At 40.0% G+C, this 25,243-nt stretch overlaps 1 protein-coding gene across 1 annotated transcript; it reads right to left on the reverse strand.

The window, feature by feature from the left end:
* Positions 1 to 8,136: 8,136 nt before the first annotated feature.
* PPDPFL (pancreatic progenitor cell differentiation and proliferation factor like) lies at positions 8,137 to 23,256 on the reverse strand. Its single transcript, XM_007058799.4, has 6 exons — positions 23,119 to 23,256; positions 21,191 to 21,250; positions 12,478 to 12,582; positions 10,927 to 11,019; positions 10,735 to 10,837; positions 8,137 to 9,845 (listed from the first exon to the last, which is right to left on the reverse strand). Exons 1-6 carry the CDS (start codon positions 23,168 to 23,170, stop codon positions 9,833 to 9,835), a joined length of 426 nt encoding a protein of 141 aa, XP_007058861.3. The 5' UTR covers positions 23,171 to 23,256; the 3' UTR covers positions 8,137 to 9,832.
* Between the last annotated feature and the right edge of the window lie 1,987 nt (positions 23,257 to 25,243).

The following is a 25,243-nucleotide window of genomic DNA, read 5'->3' on the forward strand; positions in this document are numbered from 1 at the left end:
TGTGGGGTTCTAAATGTAGGCCTGGACTCTTCCTTGGGAAACTGTCGGGTCTATTTCTAACACAAGCCAGGAAGAAATGTACGTCCTCTAGATGTGCTAATCCTATCCTGCAGCTCTGAGGAATACTTCCAGTCCTTGATCCTTTCCATGGGTGGAGAAGGCCCAGGAAGCAAAGGAATCTGTGTAGTTTTGCTGTGCAGAGGAGGACAGGATGTGGCAAGGTAAAATAGTAGTTCTGTATCACCTATATATGGAGGAGCTAAGGAGATACCCTAATGCAGATCTGAAGTGACTCCAATTTATATTCTGTGGGCAACCAGAAAGTGCTTGGGTTAATTAAAAAACAAAACTATGTACAGGGAAGAAAGAGTTCATTGGTGCAATCTCTGCCTCCCAACTGAATCCACATCTTAATATGCTTGGAAGCCCTATCCAAAATAAATTAGCTGTCTAAGGGTAGAGGATATTGTGGCAGATATTGCAACCACATGCAGTACCTTTAGGGACCATATTGTCTGAAACTCTGGTCTGGAGAGAGAAGGGATGCAGGTCTCTACCCACAGAAAGGTGATGGCTAGAAGCATTACAGGCATTCCTAGAGCAGACCGCAGAGTGAGTCAAATGTGCAGTTACCCTGCACATTTAGCTTCTGTGACTTTCTGCTGTTGAAGGCATTAATTTTTGTGGGCTCAAGACCTTAAGTAATAGGGAGTGGGTAGCAACCACTGAGCCCGTGATAAGCTATGTTCATTTTCTATACTGAAACAAAGAATTTTCATCAATCTATTATGAACAGCAGCCTTTACTCCAGTGGACCTCGAGATTTAGCAACTGAATTAGCACTCAGTCTTAAACACTGAAAACTAAAAGTTAATTTACTGACTAAGATAAATGGTAGAAATCAGTGACAAAAATAAATACATTTAGGTTATGAGATACTGTATAGAGTATAGCCATCTTACAAATTGCCCACGATTTTGTGTACGGTGACAGAAATTTTGGTCAAGGACACTAGGGCAAAACCCTTCTCTTATTAAAAGTGCCATGGAGTCTTTAATGCCTACATAGAGGGCTACCATTTTAAAGGTTTAATTAGAAAAATCGACACAGTAGTATAATACATGACAATATTATTATGTGTTATCGTAGCACTCAGGATCCCCATTATATGTAGGTGCTGTAAGACCACAGAATTAATGACAGTCCCTGCACCAGAGTTACAGTCTAATTACATTTATCTCAGAAGCCTGAAGGTCTGATCTGACCCTCCTAGGATTTGAAGCTGTAATTCCAAGGTGTCTAGGTATTTAAAACTTGATGTTGAAAGCACAGAGCTGTCTCCTTCCAATACCACTGAGGCTACATGCACTATATAGCAATAAACAGAACAAATAGCTCCCTCACCAAATACATTAAATGACAGAATATGAACAAAAATTATGACAACTGAAACAAATAAGGAGAGAAAGCAATAATCTACTATATAAGCTCAAAAGCTTGTCTCTCTCACCAACAGAATTTAGTCCAATAAAAGATATTACCTTATCCATTCACCTTAGTCTTTACTAGGTAAATTCAGTGTGAAATATGAAGCAACCAATGCTTCACCTGGAAAAAGAATATTTATAAAAAAAGAACATAATGAGAAAAGACTTTTTAAAAAATAGATCATACATTTTGTGGGCAGGCATTTTATTTTGATGGAATACAAAGGAGTTGCCAAGTATAATTTATATTTAGTCTGCTTTGTATGTTCAAAACTTCAGTTGTATTGCTATGATTGCATAGCTAAGTATTAGACCTTCACAAACAAATCCAGTTGGTTGTAATTCAAATAGTAATTCTAGATTTCACCTACACTTAAAACATACTGCAGATCTGAACTGGAGTCAAGATAGCATTAAATTAACCTGATTCAAATGTAATGGAACAATACCTCTTTAAAGGAACCTACTTCATTGGATATTCTGCCATTAAAAATATTCTTTAATTTCTCCACTTTTATGAAACACTGAATCATTTGCAATTACAGTAATATAATTTAAAAGTTTTCAACAAGATTGATTACATCAGGCAACCAGCTCAACAGCCCAGCCGAGAGACCTGTGGGAACAGTGAGTTTGGCTAACTTTGGTTAAAAATAGCAGTGAAGACACAGCAACTCAGTTTTTAACTTGGGTTAGCAACTCAAGTTAAAGCCTAGAGGGGAGCTTGGGTTCACTAACCTGAATTAATACACCTTCCAGCTTGACCCTGACTCTCCACCCCCCTCAGTGTAGATGTACCCTTGTGAATAGAGTGAACATTGCACTTGGAAGAGGCTCTTATTGTTTTGGGAGCAGCACTGAAAGGTCTCTGGAAGGAGCTGCATAGAATCCTTTGTGTTGTAAGGGCCAGTGGGATGAAATGGGTTCAATGGTGTAAAACAATTTATGTATTTACATGCATCTTTTTTATGATCATCATACAAACATGCCCTTAGCACTATTTTATTGTACAGCTGAAGGCGCAAGATTTTTAAATCCTACCTTTAAGTGAAGCAGGCTGCAGGCAACAATTTATAGTTTTAAGGCCCAACTTTCAGTCTTTCCTCCATTTTTGTGGCTGTGGTTGCAAGATTACAACCTGCAGTTGTTAGGTCACTGGCCATATACATATCTGATTTGTCATTCAGGTGTCCAAGTGATCTAAACTGCGGGTTAAATATAGAGATTAGACGCTGGAAAAACTGGTTTTTCATTTTAGCCCATAGTAGCAAAAAGAGTTAGTATAGAACGGATTTGTATAGAACACCTACATGCTTTAAAAATGTGCTCAATAATAAATGCCATATCCAAGCACAGCATCCTCACTGTCATCTTTAAGCTCAACAATTAACTGTACAGCTGTTGCTGTTGTCAGAAAGTCAGTAGGATAACACAGCTCCCATTGAAAAATCAATATAGACTCCCATTGGATCAGGCTCTAAAAATCTCTTATTTGTGTCACAAGTTCTTGATTAATCTCTTGACTACTGTTCAAAGATTATCATCCACATACATACTGCAAAATGGATCAGATACTTTCTAATATGCTAGTGATTTCAGTTGCTGCAAAGGACAAGCAGAGGAAATTTTAGTAAGCATTCAAAATATTTCCAACTACTGCACATCTGTCTTGGATGCCCTGACCCACTCCTTTTGCTACCACACAGACTATAAATCTTCAGGCTGTCCTTGTGGAGTCTGCAGCTCGTGCTACACACTAGCAGACAAAGAATATCCCCTTGTACCTGACACGAACAGCCCAGGCATAGCCGGTGGGGGAGATTCTGATCTCAGTTATACAAGTGTAGAAATGGAGTAATTCTGTCCAAGCCATTTGAGTTACTCTGGATTTACACTCGTGTACAGCATTTGGGATCAGAATGTAACCCATACGCTCAGAATAGGTGGAGAACAAATGTATTTTACCTAATATCTGTCAGAGACAAAGGGTGTATAAAAAAGTTTGTTCCTCCACCTTTCCCCAATATTCTGACTGGATTCCCTCCCCTGTTGTGAATAGCTTCCTCCTCCTATTGCACAGACATATCTTCCTGTGATTATTGAACAGCATATTTCAGATCTGCTACTGCAGGAGCAGTCTAAAATGGCAAGATGACAGAGCACATGAAATTGGATATCTCCTAACACTCAAAGACAAGGCAGGGCACTTGGCATTGACATGGTCAGAATTTTCAGCAGCCAGCTGCCAAACACAATCTGAGAAACATTTTCCAAACAATGTTAATCCTGTTGCAAACTGAAGAGCAGTGAACCAGATTTTCATTTGCAGAGCTGTGAGAATGCTAGACACATCTTGCTTCTCCAGAAAGAAGATACCCAATTAGCTATGTCCTGAATGCCCTTTTATAAAGGTCATAAAATATATCAGGGTTGGGAGGACCTCAGGAAGTCATCTAGTCCAACCCCCTGCTCAAAGGCAGGACCAATCCCCAATTTTTGCCCCAGATCCCTAAATGGCCCCCTCAAGGATTGAACTAACAACCCTGGGTTTAGCAGGCCAATGCTCAAACCACTGTGCTATCCCTCCCCCTGAACAGGGGGAATCTCATAAATTAAGGCAGGAATTCTTCTATTTTGTAACATAACTTTGCAGTGTCATCACAAACAGACAAATAAAAGTTTCTCATTAAAAATATTGGTCTAGTAAAATCCATTAGAGTTTTCCATGTTGTTGGAAGAAGGTATGAAAGACCAATAAAATCAACATCAGTAGGAAGAGTGTGAAATTCTTTCTGCAGATGGTAGAAAATACATACTTGCTCTCTCATGTTCACCTTTTTGTCATGCAAATTCATTATTCAGAAAGATTTTGTTGAAGCTTTGCATCAAGGGTGTGAGGGAGACATAGGCAATATGTTCATGTAACTTGTACAAAAATAATCCATACATGGGAACAGTAGTGTAATAACTATTGATCCTCAAAAAAACACCACCCATATAAAACTGCCAGGGCTAGTGAACACTAAAGTAAGATGCCACATAAGTGTCTGTTGCGTAAATTACAACACCCTAAAGCTAATCTATCCTAGGCTTCAGATTTGTTGAAGCCTTTCTTTGTTTAGTGTCAAGGAGCCACAAAAATAGCTAGCTTTTATAGTTCCTTTTCTTTTGGGGTTAGTGCATTCTCAGCAGTTTACTGACACAGTAACTCATTAACAATGCAGAATTCATACTGATGTATATGATGCTTTATACCTTAACCAGAAGGCATAGGTGGCATGGCCCTTCTGGGAAAGCTACAAATAAGTCCTGATGTAAAATGTTATTTGTGACGGTCTTTATGACTGCACATGTGCAGAAAAGGATATGCTTATTTCAAACACCTTACACTAGCTTCTTTTGCAGTTTTCTATTGCATTTTCATAAAAACTATTTTAGAATCTTTTTTATTTAACACTCTCTTCTGCAGAGAGCTGTACAAAGAAGGAAACGCAAAATAATATCATGGCAGTAGTTCCCTGCTCCCCTTTAAACTCATTCTCTTATACATAATATGTAATAATGCTATTACAAATACTCTTACAATTTCTGATTAACAGGCATTTAGATCTTGTAGGGAAAATGCTGTTAGCAGTACACTGTTTCTTCCAAGTTCTAGCTGTCTATACATTCTGTTAATTAGAACTTGTTTAGGGCTATCTGGTGACTGTCAATATTATTACACAATGTTCCACAATCTGTAGTACTGGAGTTAACACTTCTAAAGTTAAATGCATTAAAACAATGTATTCACTACTTATCCAAGAATAATGTAGAATTGCTAAAACTCAGCCATTATAATTATCACAGTAATATATTTCACACACAAGAACTTAATATCTCTGCAGATTTCCAGGTCTAATATGCACAGCACCTCAACCCTTGTTTTGATGGGGAAAAACCTCTCAAATGTAGGCAAGCAGAAAGACCCTTATATTATGCAGGAGTCAGTCATGTAACCTAATATTAACCTGGGCGATGCTGAGAATGGCATGGAGTTGATACATGATCTGGGAAACCTTATCAGGGTTATGAATATAGCTGCTCAAAGCTACCATAGCTAAAATGCATTAATAGGGCCTGATCCTTCTCCTGTTGAAGTGAATAGTACTTTTCCACTCGCTTTTGTGATAGCAGCATGTTTGTAAGTAACAGTGCCAAAAAGGGACCTTACAAGGATCAACCAGCTATGCTTTGGCTATTGCTTTTGGGAGGAATTATTATATACCATTGATACTGGAATGCTGGAGGAAAACCAAAATCAAGATCTTAATTTCAGTTGCCAAGCTGCCTGTCCTCTGAATAAGATCTAAATTAATAGCAATATGCTGACTTAACTTGCATTTCCTATTGAATTTCTCTGCTATTTGTTAACTGTTTCTAGGTGGGTGGCAATAAATGTGTTTTGCAGATTTGATCAAGGTATGTGTTCTGTTCTATCAATACTTGGGGAAAGTATACAAATTACCTCAAAATATCATCAGTTAGATATGCTCGACTTGATCCTGGGCTGTACTGCATTGCATCATAAAGTGGGCCTAAAGCTGAAGTAACTGTCCCCAGTTGGCTCATCTTAGGGTAGGACGCTTTACCAGTGGCATAAAGCAGCTTTAGACTCAGATTTTAAGGCCAGAAGACAGCATCATAATCATGTAGTCTGACCTCCTGTACCTTGCAGGCCACAGAACCTCACCTACCCATGCCTGTAATAGACCAATAACCTCTGGCTGAGTACCGAAGTCCTCAAATTACAGAGAATCCACCATTTACTCTAATTTAAACCAGAAATATTATAAAGCTTTGACAAGGTCCTTCACCAAAAGCTCTTACGCAAAGCAGTCATGGGATAAGAGGGAAGGTCCTCTCACGGATCAGTACCTGCTTAAAAGACAGGAAACAACAGGTAGGAATCAATGGTCAGTTTTCAGAAAAGAGAAGTAAAGAGCAGTGTCCCCCTGGTATTTGTACTTGGACCAGTGCTGTTCAATATATTCATAAATTATTTGGAAAAAAAGGATAAACAGTGAGGTGGCAAAGTTTGCAGATGATACAAAATTACTGAAGATAGTTATGTCCAAAACAGACTGTGAAGAGTTACTAAGGGATCTCACAAAACTGGGCAACAAAACGGCAGATGAAATGCAATGTTGATAAATACAAACTAATGCACCTTGGAAAATATAATCCTCTCTATACATACACAATGATGGGATCTAAATTAGCTGTTACCACGCAAGAAAGATCTTGGAGTCATTGTTGACAGTTCTCTTAAAGCATCCATTCCATGTGCAGCAGCAGCCAAAAAAAGCTAATAGTGCTAGGAATCATTAAGGGATAGATAATAAAGCAGAAAATATAATCCCACTCTATAAAACCATGGTACGCCAACACCTGGAATACTGTGTACAGTTCTGGTTCTCCCCATCTCAAAAAAATATATTAGAAATGGTAAAGGTACAGAGAAGGCCAACAAAAATGATTAAGGGTATGGAACAGCTTCCATATGAGAAAAGATTAAGACAACCGAGACTTTTCAGCTTGGAAAAAGAGATGACTCAGGTGAGAGGTGGGGGCGCATATGATAGAGGTCTAACAAAATCATGAGTGATGTGGAGTAATTGAATAAGGAAGTGTTATTTACTCCTTCACCTAGCTCAAGCACCAAGGGTGACCCAATGAAATCAACAGGCTTTAGTTTAAAAGAAACAAAAGGAAGCACTTCACACAACGCAGTCAACTTGTGGAACTTGTAGCCAGTGATGTTGCGAAGGCCAAAACTATAGCTGGGTTCAAAAAAGAAATAAATTCATGGAGGATGGGTCCATCAATAGCTACTAACCAAGATGGTCAGGGATGCAACCCCATGCCCTAGGAGTCCCTAGCCTTGGACTGCCAGAAGCTGGGACTGGACAATAGGGGATGGATCACTTGATAATTACCCTGTTTTGTACATTCCCTCTGAAGCACCTGGCAGTGGCCACTGTTGGAAGACAGGATACTGGGCTAGATGGACCATTGGTCTGACCCAGTATGGCCGTTCTTATGTTGACCAAGTGACCCATAGTGCAGAGGAAGGTGTACCCCCTTTCCCCCTGTGTGGTCTCGGCTCATCTGAACTGGGGAAAAATTCCTTCCTGCCCCCACATATGATGACCAGCTAGCCCTGAGCATCTCTGCAAGATCCACCAGCCAGATACCTGGGAAAGAATTCACTGTAATAACTCCAGAGCCCTCCCCACCTAGTGTCCCATCTCTGGCCATTGGGGATATTTGCTACTAGCAGTTGTAGGCAAACTTCCTCTTCCAACTCCTGCACACATTTTGCAAAAAGAAAAAGACAAATTAGGAGAAAATCATCTTCAAAACTTGTAGTTACAAGTCCATATTCTTTTACTTTGTTTTCACTAAGACATTAAAGCAATTTTCCCCTCCTGGTTTCGCTTTCCTTATTTAAACTCCTCCTTTCCTCTCACATTCCTGTTATGATTGTTTCAAAAATTACTTTGAAAGATGACTTCTTTAATTTCTGTTCATGGTCATTTTGTAGATTTTTGCCACAAATTCACATGCAACAGTGACTACCATTTTGTATTAGAGAAGAAACATTTCAGACCTCATAATAAATAAACTTTATTAAATTATATAAAATTTTAGTATAAAAATAGAGTAGCTTATAACATACATTTAAAAATAATTCTAAGATCAAACCATGCAATCATTTTAAACAAGTAAATTGATAAATTGCTTCTCTTATATTTCATGTAACAGAGTTCCAACACACTATTTCTTCTAACGGTTGTCTTCATCCTTGTTCTCACCTACCCTGTGTATACTGTCTCAAGCTAGATTATAACCTTTCTGGGGATGGGACTACTTCATTATTTTCTCAAGTGCCATGGACATCTATAGCACTATCTGTATGTCATGATAAAGTTTACATGTTTACTTTAAAAGAATACATTGTTACTTAATACCTGAAGTGCTTAAAAATGTACCAGATAAATTCAGTAAGTGACCTGAACAGACCTGATGCATCATAAAGTTGCATTGAGAAATAGTCCTGAAACTTATGGATATGAAATGCTCAAGACAAATATTTGCAATACCCCCTGCACCTAAGCAATTTTGCTCATCTGCCTCACAAAACATAACTGCTGTTGTAGAACTGTGCACTGTTAAACTACCATACTTCACACCAGAGAGGGCTTCAATTCATCACTGAGTTAAGTGATTATATTAATAATTCATTTAAACAGCCTGGGATATGTTAAGAAGGGAAACCATAATTAGTGTAAAAATATATTTAATGGACAAAAATGATTGTGAATACCAGAATTGTGATTATTTAAGGAGTTGGAACTGTCAAAGAGTTCACAACCAATAAGGTTAGTTTATAGAGAGCACTTAATACAAAACAAGAGGCTCTTTAACCAACAGTAGAATAGGTAAGAGTAGCATAAAAAAAGTGAAGTATGGCTGCAAATCAAAAGGTCAAAATCCATGAAAGTCAGACTATTTACCAAGTCCTCACGTTCTGCCCTCAAATACTTAGGTGCATGCATGTGAATGAGAATTACACACCTGTATTTAAGGTCAGAATCCATATTCAGCCATAACAAGGGGACAGAGCTTATGATTGTTGTTTAATAGGATTTTCCACAATTAAAGCTATTAACTGTTCTGTAAACTTCCTTCTTAACAGTATGTAACTGCTATACTGGGCATTTGGGAAAGATGTGCCAGATCCATTATATAACAGGAATCTGTTCATCTGAAACTAGTTTATATCCATTTGATGTCAGCATAGTTGATATAGTAAAATGTAAACTTATGGAAAAATACTACTTACTGAATAGACATTTCAAAACACAAACTTGTCTGTTTTAAGTCACAGCACCCTTGAAAAATTTTAACATGGACAGTCCACAGAAGCTTTTCAACTTACAGAAATAAAACCTAGTCAGTCACTGGCCACTTTATGCTGATCTTACTTTTTACCGTCATTTCTTCTAGTGATGCGAGTTAGTCATTAGGATATTAAATCCATTTAAATTTCCTTTTAAAATATTAAAAATGCATTTCTCAAATGTTAACAACTCAGAAGTAGACAGTGTATGTAGAAACTATGCCTACTTTAAGCAAAACCATTTAAGCTACTGACAAATCTTTGTGAAATTCTAATTTCTCGCATGGAAATGAAGTTCCAAGCACCATATTTTCTTCACACAGCTGAATGCAGCCATCTGAAAGACCCTGAGCTTTAGAGAAAGGAGTAGTCTGTATACGTATCACTACTGCAGGTAAAGTCAACTTGCAACACTGTAAACAGATAAAGACAAGTTATTAACAGGATAATATCCAGTGTAAACAAAATTATGAAATATGTATTTAAGTCAACTAAGTTAGGGTGAAGAGGAAATGGATATCTAGGTACTCAAGCATATACTGTTTTAGAGGTTGTGATTTTAAAGTGTAACTGATCCAGGGGAATGGCTGACCTTAAGTTTTTATCTTTTGTATTTTTAAAAATTGTATTAATTTTACTGAACTGAATAGATTTTAACATTTGTATGTATTGTACTGTAGTCTATGGCCTCTAGCTAAGACACTATATCAGTACATTTTCTAAGCCTTGCTAGGTAGCCAAGCATTATCTTACAAACATACCAACAAACAAAATATTGCTTTATCACAGAGGTTCTCAAACTGGGAGTCGGCTCAAACTGGGAGTCGGGACTCCTCAGGGGGTTGCGAGGTTATTACATGGGGCCTTGGAGGCTGACAGCTCACATCCCAAACCCCACTGTGCCTCCAGCATTTATAATGGTGTTAAATATATAAAAAAGTGGTTTTAATTTATAAGGGCTCAAAGGCTTGCTGTGTGAAAGGGGTCACCAGTACAAAAGTTTAAGAACCACTGCTTTATCACTTCAAGCAATCAGAAAAGTTAAGTACAGAAAAGTTAAGGTCACTATTCTCTGCTTACTGTAAACTTTTGTATGGACTTGACTAACTTCACTAACAAGAAACAACTGGAAATTTCCACAGGCATTCAGCTGTGACCTTGCATTTCCACTATATTTCACTTAAATCAATACCAAGATATTGTATCCCTAAAGTTGATGTGGAGGGCAGGGCAAAGAGAGGGGTATTCCAATCAGTAAAAGTAAAAGTAAATTATCTCCATCATTCAAAAAGCAAGACTTACCTGCTGGTCGATAATGTTTTTCCACTCACATTTGGAGAAGCAGATGTTTCAGAGTGGAAAAAGTTTTTTATCCACCAGCATTTATCAAATAATTCAGGTAACCCTACAAAAGGAGACATAATGGCAGTGACTGGCATTTAATCAAAGTGCCAAAAATGAGAAAAACGTATGTTTGAAAGAAAGAGGCAATACCATGATGGGCTTTTTCCTGGTCTGAGAAGTTCACAGGATCAGAACAGAAGGATGAACTGCCTGATGAAACACTGGATTCAGAATTCAATCGAGCTGAGTGTAGAAAACAAAGCAATGGTCTCAAATTACAGAATATACATTAATTCCACACTAAAGATTTTTTCAAGACTTTACAGACCCCCGATGCCTCAAAGATGACACTGTATAGCTAAAGAAAAAAAAAAATTTAAGTAAACCTAATTTTCCAGTATTTTTATATCCCTGTTTCGCTATGGACATTGCATGACGGCAGGATAAATATTTTACGAGTTCACCTACTGCTACCACTTATTCCTCACCAGAGAGGCATGCTGACATGTAATCTGCTGGTGTAACTTTCACTGAAGCTAAATGAAAGGTAAGGCCACAAGATGTATTTTAGGATCAGGCATATATATTGCTATTAATACAAGAGATTCAGTTCTAGAATACTGACCTTTGATATAACTAATAGGAGAGAAAAGGTGGGTGAGGTAATATCTTTTATTGGACCAACGTCTGTTGTTGAGGGAGACAAGCTTTCAAAGACCTGAAGAACAGCTCTGTGTAAGCTCAAAAGCTTCTCTCTCACCAGCAGAAGTTGGTCCAATAAAAAATATTCCCTCACCCACATGGTTTCTCTTATATCCCAGGACCAACAGAGCTACAACACTGCACATAAGAAATAAGACACATTATACTGGAACTTTTTTTCTTCCTATGCTTTCATAAAAAAATTAATACCAATAATGCTTTACATTACAGTGTGTCATCCAAGAATCTCAAAGCATCAGAACATTTTGTCTCAACTACCTGTGAGAGGCATGCAAGTAGCACTCCCCCATTTTATAGATGAGGAAACAAAGGCACAGAGACATTAAGTGACCCACCCACAAAGGAAGTCTGGACCAGAGACAAAAGCCAAATCACTTGATTCCTAGTCCTCTGCGTTAACCATAAGATTTTATGTAATGACCCACCAAGGACCTCCAGATTTCAAAGCAACAGTAGCTACAATTTGAGATAAAGAAGTAAAACTCTACAGTTGGCTAGTGTAAGAACTCATATCCACTAGGGATTGGCAAAGAGGGGGACCTGCAACAGACTCACCAGTGGGTTACACATCCTTCCTTTTGATGTTTATTAATGTCAAATGCAAGTTACACATGCCTCATGAGAGGAAAAAGTCTTTCCTCTTAATATGAGGAAGGAGAAGTAGGAGACTACGTCACAGAAATACACAAGCCCCCTAAAAATTAAGATTATCCCCCTTCCCCCCGTAGACAATAACAAAATAAATAGAACAGTCCTCAAACCTACAAAACCCTCAGAAGTGATTTAAACACTGTACAAACAGGTGTTGAAACTTTTTCAGAATCAGCATCAGTTTTGAGACGTTTCCTATCCAAAGCAATGGAGGATTTTTAGCCATGTAACCCTTTCCTTCATAAACAAGAAGAAATTGCCACGAAACAGGAAACATGCACCAGGTTTTGTTTAAAGATTTTTTTTTTTTTTTTGTAAACACCTTACTTCTGTAGTACTGATTCTTGGCCAGGAGGCAGCCAGCTGAAGGCACAGATGCCATAGTAAAGGCACGGACTGGGGCAAAAGTCAAGCAGACTGGCTCAGAACAATCTGCAGGAGAGCAACAGAAAAAAAAAAAATGTTGACAATAATGATCTCCAGTGTAAAGTGTCTTTCGCACCAAGGTGCGGGGCAACACCTTTATTGGGGCCCTTCTGATCTTTGGGCTAATTCGAACCTTGATGAAACTCAGCAGATTTTAATTAAATAAACTTCAGATTTATACCAGTGTAACGGAAGGGGAAAATATGGCCCCAAAAAACCTTAAACGTATAAGGCCAGAAAACACTTGCAGGTCCTTCCCAATTTGCAACGCAACAGACTTCTAAGGAGCACCAACAGCACTCCCTGGGTAACCCAACTTAAAGCCCCAGCAGCTATCGTGGCGGCTTGTGCAAAGCAACCGTAAGCATTGCCGCCCAGAGGATTCAGGAGGTCGGGGCAAAGCAATTTCGGGGGCCCCGTCCATAAAAAAAAGTTGCAATACTATAGTATAGTATATTGCCCCGGGGCTTGGGGCAAATTGCCCCCCCGGGCTGCTCTGACCATAAGCCCCCAGCCACGCTCCCCGCTGCCCCTGCAGAAGAAGAAATCCTGCTCCCCTTACCTGGATGACCCACGCTCCCAGAAAGGCCTCCCCCTCTGCAGCGCCCCCGCCCAGCCAGCAAACGGGACGGGGCTCTGGATGCACACGCGAGCCCTCCCCAGCAGCAGGCGCCCCTCTGGCTCCGCGCGCGCGCTGAGTGGCCAGGAAGCGCGAGGCGGCTGTATATAGAGGAGCCCAGGCGCGCGACTGAAACCCTAGCGGCGGGGCGCCTCCCCTGACCTGGTGACCTGACTCAACCCCGGCCCAGGCCAGGCGGGCGGCGTGAAATCCCGGCGCTGGGCAGGGGGTGGGCATGCGCACGTGCTGCCCAGCTGAGGAGCCGGGGCGGAGCGCGTGCTGCCCGGGCTGGGAACGTCCCGCGAAGGGCACGGGGGAGCTGCGCTGCGCTGCGCTGCCCCGGCCTGTGTGAGCGCGGGGCGCAGAGGGCTCGGCGCTAGCAGGAGAGAGGGTTGCTGAGGGACAGCCTCCCCCTCCCCAGTCCTTGCAGCTGTGGAAGTGCTGTAAGGAGTGGGGTTGGGCAGGGTTTGGGGGGCGCACACCTCTTACAGCAGGTGGTTCCCGGCACGGAGGGAGGGTGGAGACAGGGGAGCCACCCCTTCATTCCTTCCTTTTCCCCCTCCCTGTTTGGAAGAGGAGACCCTTGCCGCACAATCACTCCACTGCTGATGATCTCACGCCCTATAGAGAGGCTTCTAGCTCATCCCCACCCTTTCCCCTAACATTCAGTCCATTTATTGGGGTTGCATGGTGGGGGGAAAAGATGCTATTCAAAGACCTTTGTTTTAAGCAGGCAACGGGGAGAGGATTTGCAGAAGGGAGTTGCCAGCAGCTCTCACAACTTCATCGTGGGTCTTGTGATATGCGATGCGTTTCTCAAAACCCCAGCTTCTGAAATCCTGTGATTAGATAAGAGACTCAGCTTTCATTGAAGAAGTTAGTTTCCAACGCTCCTAAGTGCGGAGAAAAGCCTGAAAATGTGTGGCCAGTGCACCCTAAAGGTTCAGAAACTACATGGCAAATAAAAACAACCCAATTAAAAAATAAGCCATTTATTTTGGGGCTGTGACTCATGGTGTTTTGTTTTTCTTTTAAACATATGGGGTTGGCATGTTTATCTATGTATTTATACCATGCTCAATCAGTTGGAAAATGCTCTTTGACAAACTTTTTTTTTTGCACAAAATTGTATCAATTTCAACAAATGTCAGTGTTTTTTCTAAAAAAACTTCTCATTTCTTATTTGTTATATTAAAAAATGTAAAATCTCAAAATCTAAACAAAGCATTTTGGTTTCCATATATATATTTTGTTTCACAATTTTTTAAAAAATGTTTTTTTAATCTTAATTTTGAACAAAACAAATTCAAAATCTAAAAAAAAAAAAAAATTGTGGAGTGGAAATTCCATTTTCCAATCAGGTCTAAACAGAAATGCCAGAAGCTTTAGTTATTGAATTGCACATATTCCATAAAGGAGGAATACTTTTAGCCATATCTCATAGGAGGATTGGCAGAGATGAAAACACAGCTCATGTTGCAGCTATCACATTACTCTATGCTGCTTAACCACCTTGAGTGGTATATCCTGTCTTATACCAAAAGAACAGGAACAGGTTCTTCTAGTGCATTTAGTAAAAGTGAAATGCTACTTATGAGAAACATATTGCTTATGAAAGCGTACAACAGCAGAGCTCCTGCCCTGCAATCATCTTCTAATGACACTGTATAGTATAGGGTCATTGCATTGACCTTCTGTCAGAGACTTAAATGGCAGCTTTGACTAACTATCCTGAGTTGAACGTGGAGGCTTGCCTTAGTTAAAATAGTAAGGCTGACTAGGATAAGTAACTGGCAGTTGGTTTGGTACTAGCTGTACTTAGATCATTTACTTCTTGTTTTTGCCTTGGAATGTTAGTAAATAGAGCTACAGAGTAGTAATTCATTATATTAGTTTTGAAAGATTAATAATATACCTTTAAAACACAATAGTTTATGTTCCACATGATGTTTGCAGAATCTTGTTTCAAGGTAGCTAAACAGAACTCTGAACTGATTTTATCTGCATTATTGGCATCACATAGGAACTCTGTGGCAGAGACAGGAATAGAATCCAGTTCTACAGGGCTGCATTCAATTCACTTAACCATGAGATCATCCTTCCTATTCCTGCAATCTCCCACTTTATTGAATTCCAACTTCTGCAACAAATGAAGCAGGGGTCCTGCAGACGAGAGTCTCTTACACTGCACAACCATGCTCCACCACCAGAGCATGTCCATTCTGTGTGCTGAACAAGGCAAGGGAGGAAAAAAATAATGAGATCATGTAATTAAAGACTGTATTGTAATGCATATGCACAAGGGATCAGATTAAGGTTATACAGGCTACCTTAATTCTGCCATATCCTAACTTTTGAGTACTTGACTTTCCAACCTTAATAATTGCTTTTAATGTAGTTTTATGTATGTGTGCATGCACATAATTAAAGTTACAAGATTGAATTATATGGTGTCCCAAACCTTCATAGCACCTATCACAACTATAAAATAAAACAAATTTGAAAAACAATGGCAACATGGCCAAAATAAATACATCTCCTATCCACTACAGAGTTCAAATAAACAACCTATAATGTCAGATATTACCTGGCATGACCCATCTTAAAATGTACAAAAATAAAATGACATCTCAACAAAACTAGAACAATTCCAACTTGAAGTCAAGCTAGATTAATCATTTGCAATAAATAGTTTATCTAATAAACTTAGCTGCTTCCTTTGCTCCTGGAATATCCGAGATCAGACTCTGACCTCCTTGATTTTATTTGTTGTGTGAAATTATTCAAAAAAAATTTTTATTCCGACTCCCCCACTGCTGTATTCATTATGAACAAGACTCTGAGAGTATTTAACATTTGCTGTTTGATCAGTAGTTGTTCTGATTGGTCAAATAAGTCACATGCCTGTTTGAATGACTGTGCAAGTACTTCCAGCATGTGTGTTTAATGTGAACTTAAAAGATGGCATGAGAATGGCCTAAACATTTAAACATTCAACCAGAATATTTTTGGTAATATCCACCCATCTGTACCTGGAAGGATGCCACAGGTTCTCTGACATATGATGAAGAGTAGAGCATTCCACTGTCTCAAGACTTTGAGAGAGCAGGCAGTACCCTGCCTCCGATGTTCAAGATGATCTAGTCATCTCACTAAATGTGAGTTGTCACAAGTGGCTCTCATATACACGAGAATTAGATGGCAAGACTGAATATTCATAGACATGTCAATAGTGACTCCATAGTTGAGACTGCACTGTGATTTGCAATTAAAGCAGAGTTGAAATCACTTTGTTTCACATGTTGAAGATGGAGTTTAATCCCTGGATTTGGCACAATAACTGGTCATAGGAAGATTTAATTTCTTTGTAAATTTTTTAGTGAAATGTTGCCAGCTTTTGCAGAGGAAATATTTAAAAGTGCTCCCTGTTCGAAATGTTGCCTTATTTCCCCCTCACATTTCTTTGGGTTCCTATAGCTAAACAGTTGCTGCAAATTCCAAGCTTCACTCAGAGTTCTTTGAGGGGGTCAACAAACATGTGGACAAGGGGGATCCAGTGGACACAGTGTACTTAGATTTCCAGAAAGCCTTTGACAAGTTTCCTCACCAAAGGCTCTCACGTAAATTAAGTTGTCATGGGATAAGAGGGAAGATCCTTTCATGGATTGAGAACTGGTTAAAAGAAAGGGAACAAAGGGTAGGAATAAATGGTAAATTTTCAGAATGGAGAGGGGTAACTAGTGGTGTTCCCCAAGAGTCAGTCCTAGGATCAATCCTATTCAACCTATTCATAAATGATCTGGAGAAAGGGGTAAACAGTGAGGTGGCAAAGTTTGCAGATGATACTAAACTGCTCAAGATAGTTAAGACCAAAGCAGACTGTGAAGAACTTCGAAAAGATCTCACAAAACTAAGTGATTGGGCAACAAAATGGCAAATGAAATTTAATGTGGATAAATGTAAAGTAATGCACATTGGAAAAAAATAACCCCAACTATACATACAATATGATGGGGGCTAATTTATCTACAACTAATCAGGAGAAAGATCTTGGAGTCATCGTGGATAGTTCTCTAAAGACGTCCATGCAGTGTGCAGTGACAGTCAAAAAAGCAAATGGGATGTTAGGAATCATTAAAAAAGGGACAGAGAATAAGACGGAGAATATCTTATTGCTCTTATATAAATCCATGGTACACCCACATCTTGAATACTGTGTACAGATGTGGTCCCCTCATCTCAAAAAAGATATACTGGCATTAGAAAAGGTTCAGGAAAGGGCAACTAAAATGATTAGGGGTTTGGAACGGGTCCCATATGAGGAGAAATTAAAGAGGCTAGGACTTTTCAGCTTGGAAAAGAGGAGACTAAGGGGGGATATGATAGAGGTATATAAAATCATGAGTGGTGTGGAGAAAGTGAATCAGGAAAAGTTATGTACTTGTTCCCATAATATAAGAACTAGGGGCCACCAAATGAAATTAATGGGTAGCAGGTTTAAAACAAATAAAAGGAAGTTCTTCTTCACTCAGCTCACAGTCAACCTGTGGAACTCCTTGCCTGAGGAGGTTGTGAAGGCTAGGACTATAACAGGGTTTAAAAGAGAACTGGATAAATTCATGGAGGTTAAGTCCATTAATGGCTAGTAGCCAGACATGGTGTCCCTAGCCTCTGTTTGTCAGAGGGTGGAGATGGATAGCAGGAGAGAGATCCCAAGATCATTACCTGTTAGGTTCACTCCCTCTGGGGCACCTGGCATTGGCCACTGTCGGTAGACAGGATACTGGGCTGGATGGACCTTTGGTCTGACCCAGTATGGCCATTCTTATGTACTCTGATAACTCTTCATGTTTAATGGTAACATTTGAAAGTGGCCTATGTGCAAGAAGTTTTTCTATTATTCAGAATAATGGTTCTGAGCTACGCAAAGATTAGCTATCAAAACCTCTCTGGTTTGTTAGCTACTTCCATCGAACAATCCTGGCAACCGGCCTCTGTCTCACTGATTGGGCTCTGCACACACTCCTAATAAGCCAGAGAGCCAGACCAGACAGCAGGAAGTATGGCTTTGGGCTGAGGGAAATATGGGCTTGGGGGACCTATGAGGAGTTAAACAGAAATATGTGGGGCAGGTAAAGAGAGTGGGGCTATTTTAACCTATGCCAGCTGGCAAGAGTCCCCAGGAGGCCATAAATTAGCTCGGTATAGACTGAGCAGATGAATGACTGGATATGCCCTTCTCTGACCCCATGCCAGGGTTAGGTGGAGTATGTTACCATGCCATCTCTTTACCAAGCGAGAGCTCCCATGCACTGTGGAATTCTGAGCTGGCAGTTCTGGCTGCTATTTGGATCTTTTACACCATCTGTGTACTAAACAATCTCACCCATTAAGTGATTTTTTTTTAAATCAGGAAACAAATTTGTGATGCTCCTTGCATTTTTCCCCTGATTAGCCCATCATTCATTCAGTTTAGCTCCTTTCCTTGTGTTGTCTGTCTGCAAGAGTAAACACTACTTATCTTGGAAAGTTGTAGATTCAAACCAGGCAACACCAAAAGCAGAGTAATTTTTGAATTTCAGCCTCACTACAGCTCACCTCAGTGATGTGCAGTGCAAATCAACTCCCCAGATGCCAACAAGAGTCTGGGGGGGACGGGTGAAATACTTTTCAGCAGTAAGTTGTGTTACCAAAAAGTCCTGGAAAAGATTGTGTTGCAAAATTGTTTGCACAACTCTAATATAATTTTTAGCTTAAAAAGAGATTAAAGGTCATTCACAGATGAGTGCATACAGCAAGCTGTCAAAGGTATTGATAACATTTCTCTTTTTCAATATGCATATATTATGTGCAGCTATATAGCATGGTGCTCACAATGGTATTGTGGGGGAAATTGCTGTTAACCTTGGTGTTGAAACTGACCCCATCCCATTCTGCGGCAAAAATCTATGTACTATATGCAACATATACAAGAGCTGTAACACAAGAGGCCTACAGGGCTGTATCCTGTAAGACTTGGCTTAAACTAAAGCATTTACGTATGCTAGGCTGTGGCACTTGACCCAGATAATGTACTAGGCCAATCTCTAACTAGAAAAGAACCAAAAGGGCCTCCGGAAGAGTCCCTAGCTGTCCATTATGTGCACCCTCCACCCTGCAAAAGTCCCTAGTCAAAACGCTGCCACAGCAAACCGCAGATCTTGATAAGATCTTGATAGTAACGCGGTGCGTCAGCACTGTGCTAGTTATGAAACTGCCCTTCCATTAATTCCTTATAAGGCTTTATTAATAATGCTTGAGTGGTGAGGAAATGTATCATTTGGCTTGAATTTGGACCTATATAAAGTCTCGTATTATAGGGGCAGGGCAGAGAGAGACCAGGGTGGCACCTGCGTGTGACCATCTATCTCCATCTCCCTGCATGCTTGTATTCAATAAAAGGACCTCGGACTGTTTGAGCCAAACAGATGGTGTGACTCGTTTTCCACAACAATATGATCTTGTCACAAGGAAAAAGACACTTCAATACTTGTCATATTAGCATTCATCCTACATTTTAGCATTTAATTAAAATGCTTTTTTGTGAGGGTGCACATATTATATGCTCAACAGGATGATTAAATACCTCCAGCAAACTGAATCTTTTGCTTTCTTTCCAAGATAGCACATGTATAGTTTCCAACTCTCACTTGGGATTCTTTCATTGTCTTCATCTCTTAAGTATTCCAAACAAGAAGGCTTAAGCAATAGACAAAGTGTCCAAATAAGGAACAGTAATCATAAATCATAGTCTTACCAAGTGGAATAGGATTAAAATAGGATTTTAATTACAAACATGTTAGTATAACCCTATGGGTATATAAATACAGACTCTTTTGCAGACATGAGAGGAGTAGGTTAGGCAATTCAAATCCATGTCCATTTTACAGTTACAAGCTAAAAATATATGGGCATTTTAATATCCATATTGTTTGGTTCAAATAAACATTTTTTATCTAGTCTCTGCTTTTTCTACCTGCTGAGCGGTTTAACTAATCTACATAAAATCTCCTCAGTTACTACTGCTTCATATTTTCTTTGTGATACATACAGTAGCACATCAAATGTATTTGAACACATACACACACAAAACCCCAAAGAAAATATTATCTTAATGCCAGGTTAAGAAATACATTTTCAGTGTGATGCCTGGACATTTTAACATTACACCTTTGTGAGAACCAAACACTACCAGGGGAGGAGGGAGGGCCATGGAGGGAGCTTGTCAGGCTTTTTGTCTGTCCAGTTGATATCCACTCTGGTCCTTAAAGGGGCTGGATCTGGATTGCTTGTTGAAAGACATGTGATTCAGTATTTTTTTTTTTTTATATTTCATTGAAACAAACTACATAAAAATCAAGGAAACCTCACAAAAGATAAGCTAGTAATATTGAATTAAACTAGAAATAAAGCAATACAACTATCAATTTAATAGCAAAATTAAACCAATATAGCAAACAAGTTAGTCTCAATTTTGGATTGTAGTAAAATCACATTTGTTATATCAAAGTAATACCAAAAATAATAAATCCTTATAAATTCTAAGAAGGAGTCGAAGGAGGAAGTTGGCCAATTGGTTACAAATCCTAACTAAGAAATTTTCCCAAAATCAAACCTTGGAGCTGGTTAAATATCTTAATTCTGAAACCAAGTTATTATCTATGTCTGAACCAATTATATGTCTCAGAGCCGATTATAAAGCTTCCTTGTTAGTTTAAAACTCCTACGGTGGCTAACGCTTTCTTCCCTCTCTCCCCCTTCATAAGGATATCATAATAGCCACTTTAACAGAACATTCCTAATAAACAAATTTCACATGTTCTATTTACGAGAAATGTCAGATGACAATCTCTCAGGACTTCTAAATATAGAACACAGAACACACATTAATGACTAATCTCATAAGAGACAATTTAGGGCTGTTTAAACCTGGAGAATTTCTTTATGGTGCCTTACCCATAAGGACTTTTGGGGAGTTCATACACACATGCATGCCACCAGCCAGACTTTCACACCCTAAGATTAAGAATATAAAAAGGTTCAGACATCTCCCAGCTAATAAAAATAGATCAAGTGAAAATAAGTTACTTACGGTAACAGAGGGATTGCAAATTCTTTAGCTTTTGCAGTCTTCTCAACTCTATAGAGTATGAACTGGTACCACAGTCAAAGAGCCAGATGGTTATGTTCTACTGGCACAACTCTACTCACTAGTGTACCCAGGGGTGCTGGAACAATTTGTAAATTGGGGGTGCTGAGAGCCATTGACCCAATCTGTGAATCCTGTATATAACAGAAACCACTTCAAGCCAGGGGGTGCGGGTTCCTGCACCGAGTGGATCTTCAGCTTTAGGGATCAAGAAAAGGTCTGCAAGATATTCATCTGAATACAGTGAATGGAGCCAAGGGGGACCTGGTGAGATACAAAATTAGTATTATAATATGATGGGGCAGCCAGTTCTGAATTATGCAGGACATATTGTATTTTTGTTACCATACACACCTAATTTCTTGACCAAATCACCACATGCGAAAGGAAACAATCACATTTTTCTAGCTTTTTAATATAGTTTGACAGGTATGGCTATGAAAGCTGTAGCTCATAATTTTATATTAGTGAATAAGGTTGAGATCCTATAATATCCTGTTCTAATGCGATCTATTGTGGTACTCTTATTTCCTGCTTCTCTTATCTGCCTACTGCTGGAAAGTTCACCCACCGGTGCTGTTGTTGTTGCTTTTGAATACAGTTATGTATTCTTGACCGTTCTCTCTGTTTGATTTGTTTTTTGATGATAAATGGATGTCTGGAGGCAGTCACCAAACTTTAATTTGGCTGAACAGATCATATCTGAAATCACAATTTTGCTGGAGCATAGTTGAAGAGTAAGCAATAATTTCACACCTATCCATACATACAAGCTGTTTATTGGTTTTCTGCAATATGCACTGCAATATTTTAACTTGTGTTATTGCAGTGTTCACATATTATCATCAGCACTACTAACAATGAGTAGGTAAATGGAAAAAATACTATGTTTACCCAAAGATCATTTGATACTGGGGAAAAACACATGTTCATCCAGGGGATACCAGATTCCCTGAACAGTTCACATAATGCACGTAAGTAGTTATTTTGCATGCGTTAAGAGATCTAAAAAGAGACAGTATTATGAATGTACTTCTCAGGTTTCCCTTTCTAAAAGTCGTAACAGAACCTTTATTCCTTTGCTTGAAAGCCTTGTCAACACACACACGGTAGGCCCGATTCTTATGTTGCACTGGTGTAACTATTGATGTCAGCAAAATCACTTGATTTACAGTTGTATTAATTGGTCTACCTCTTCTCTGCTCATTGCTCTCTCCACTCATCTTGCACTGGCTTCCTTTCTTCCTGTAACAGCATTGGTACCCGCCTCTTGCAAACACCCCCTCTCTGGCCAATACATGCCTGCAATCATTCAGTCTTTTTCACAGTGTGGCACCCACCTCTCACAGGCACCCCCTTTCTGGTTGCGTGTGAGCCTGTTTTTTTTCCCCAGTTCTTACAATGGGATAGCACCCACCTCTCACAAGCACTCCCCTCCCCCCCATCCAGCCAATGTTTTTTCAGCAGGCCTTCAACAACTCAGCCCTCCGGCTGACTCACACATACTGTCTCACCTTAGGGGGTATACCGTCTCTAGCTCTTTCTTGCAGCCCTGCTATGGGACTGTAGCACTAAGGCTTCCTCCCTGGAGACACTGCCTTCTTTAACAGCCCATCAGTACCCTCAGTTGGTGTCCTTTCAGCAGCCCTCCCTTGGCTCAGTCTTCAACTATACCAGCAGGGCCCATCACAGTATCTGGCTAGGTTCTGGGCTCAGTCCCCTGGGCTCAGCCTACCTCCACTGACCATCCATGGTCCTGCTGCTGTTCTGGCCATCCAGGCGCCCATTCTTTGGCAGCCTTCTCTAGGCTCAGTTCTGCCTGCAGTGAGCTGTGCACAGTCCTGCTGCTCTTCCAGCCACCCAGATCTCCATCTTCAAGCTATTTATATGCTCCTGGCCACTGACTGGTTGCTCTAGCAGCCCCTCTGATTGGCTGCTCCCTTGCAGCCACTCTAGGCAGCCTGGAGGACTTTTCTTCTGCTCTTCTCCCTGCCTCCAGCAGGGGGCGTCCGGACCTAGTCCACCCCATCACAGTACCCCTGCACATCATCTGGCCATTGATAATGCAGGAACCTTCCAATCTGTATTTTACAGATTCACAGAAGGATGATTAGATCATCTAATCTGACCTGCTGTATACCACAGGCCATTACATTTCATCAAGTTTACTTCTATATTGAGCTCAATAACTTGTGTTGGGCTAAAGTATATATTTCAGAAAGGCATCTAATCTTGATTTGAAGACATCAAGAGATATAGAGCAATCACTTCTGCTGTGGTTTATTCCAATCGTTAATCACCCTCACTGTTTAAAATTTGTGGCTTTTCCTGACTCCTGGAAAAGCCTGCCTTATCTTCCTCCATTCTCAGCTCTCCAGCTCATTTCTAATATCACCCAGACCATATGTTTTCTCACTTCTAGCTTTTTGTCTCTGTGACAGAATACTTCCTTGTACTCACACCCTATGCACTTCTGTAATAGTCTTTGCACAAATTATGTCTTGTGAGGTGTCATCTGTAAACTCATAATTTGCTGGTCATTATTGTCCTGGTAAAATTTGTGTCAACACTGCATGTGAAGTTATAAGATATCCCTATATGATGTTATTAACACATGTCCCAAACCCCACAGCCCTGCCCAACAGAAATTGGCAAAGAGTCCTAAAAAAAGGAATCCATGCTTTGCTTAATTTGCATCTAAGCAGTAAACAGAATCATCAAGCAGGAAGGGAAATAAAGAAAGCTCAAACAGGTGAGAAACAGGGAACATCCTCCTACATAGACTCTCCATCTCCTGGTGCTCAGCTGGAAATGTTTGTCAGGAGGGGGACTGAAACTATAAAAAGAAGGGACAACCACCCTCAAAGCACACACACACACTCCCGCACCCGCCCGCTTATCGTATTCACAGCATCTGAAGGACAAAGGAAGAATTCGTTGGACTCTGGGAGAGAAGTCCTTACCCACATGGTTTGGTCAGTGAGACTGGTCAAAGCATGTGGTGAAAAATTTTGCTTGAATCTTACATAGTTTGTTAAGTTAGGCATTAATAAGCATTTTATCTTTGTTTTTCTTGTAACCATTTCTGACTTTTAAGTATCGTTACTTGCACTCGCTTAAAATCTCTCTCTTTGCAGTTAATCAACTTGTTTTATTGTTTTATCTAATCCAGTGTGTTTAACTTGAAGTGCCTGGGTAACTTCATTTGGGGTGACGAGTTATGTGCATATTATCCTCTTAAAGGAATAATAGACTTAATATAACTTGTACTGCCTGGGAGAGGGATGGGTAGTACAGGACATACAGATCTGGGGAGATATCTCAGCCTGTGGGGGTGTTGGGGTCACCCTGCTTTATAACTAAGGCTGGTGAAATCCAGAGTGTAACGTAAGTGTGGCTGGCAGGCTGCAGTTACATGCAGATACTCAAGGTGTGGCCTGCAGGCTGGAAGACTGTTTGTGAGCAGCCCAGGTGGGAGCTACTTCACCAAGCATTGTAAGGCATTGTAAGGTTGCAGGGCAGGGGTGACACAGCTGCTCATTAGTCTGGATTGTGCCCTGATATATCATAGTCTCCATCTACAGTGAGTTATTATTCAATCTTGCAAAGGATTTTGGGAATGTGTTGTACAAAATAAGGGCCAGATCCTGAAAATCTTTCCCAGGTTAATAGTCCCATTGATTTCGGGAGCATTCAACATTTGACTTTAATGGGACTTGAGGGAATACTCATGGGAGTAAAGCTTGCAGGCTTAGGCCCTAAATGTGGTATCAGTACTTAAAAGGGAAACTATCAAAGGGACAGATTAGACTGGCTCTTGTGCAGTTGCACATTCAAGGGGTGGTGGTGGCTGAAGAAGC

This window comes from Chelonia mydas, chromosome 2 (genome assembly GCF_015237465.2).
Source record: "Chelonia mydas isolate rCheMyd1 chromosome 2, rCheMyd1.pri.v2, whole genome shotgun sequence".
Taxonomy (NCBI): domain Eukaryota; kingdom Metazoa; phylum Chordata; order Testudines; family Cheloniidae; genus Chelonia; species Chelonia mydas.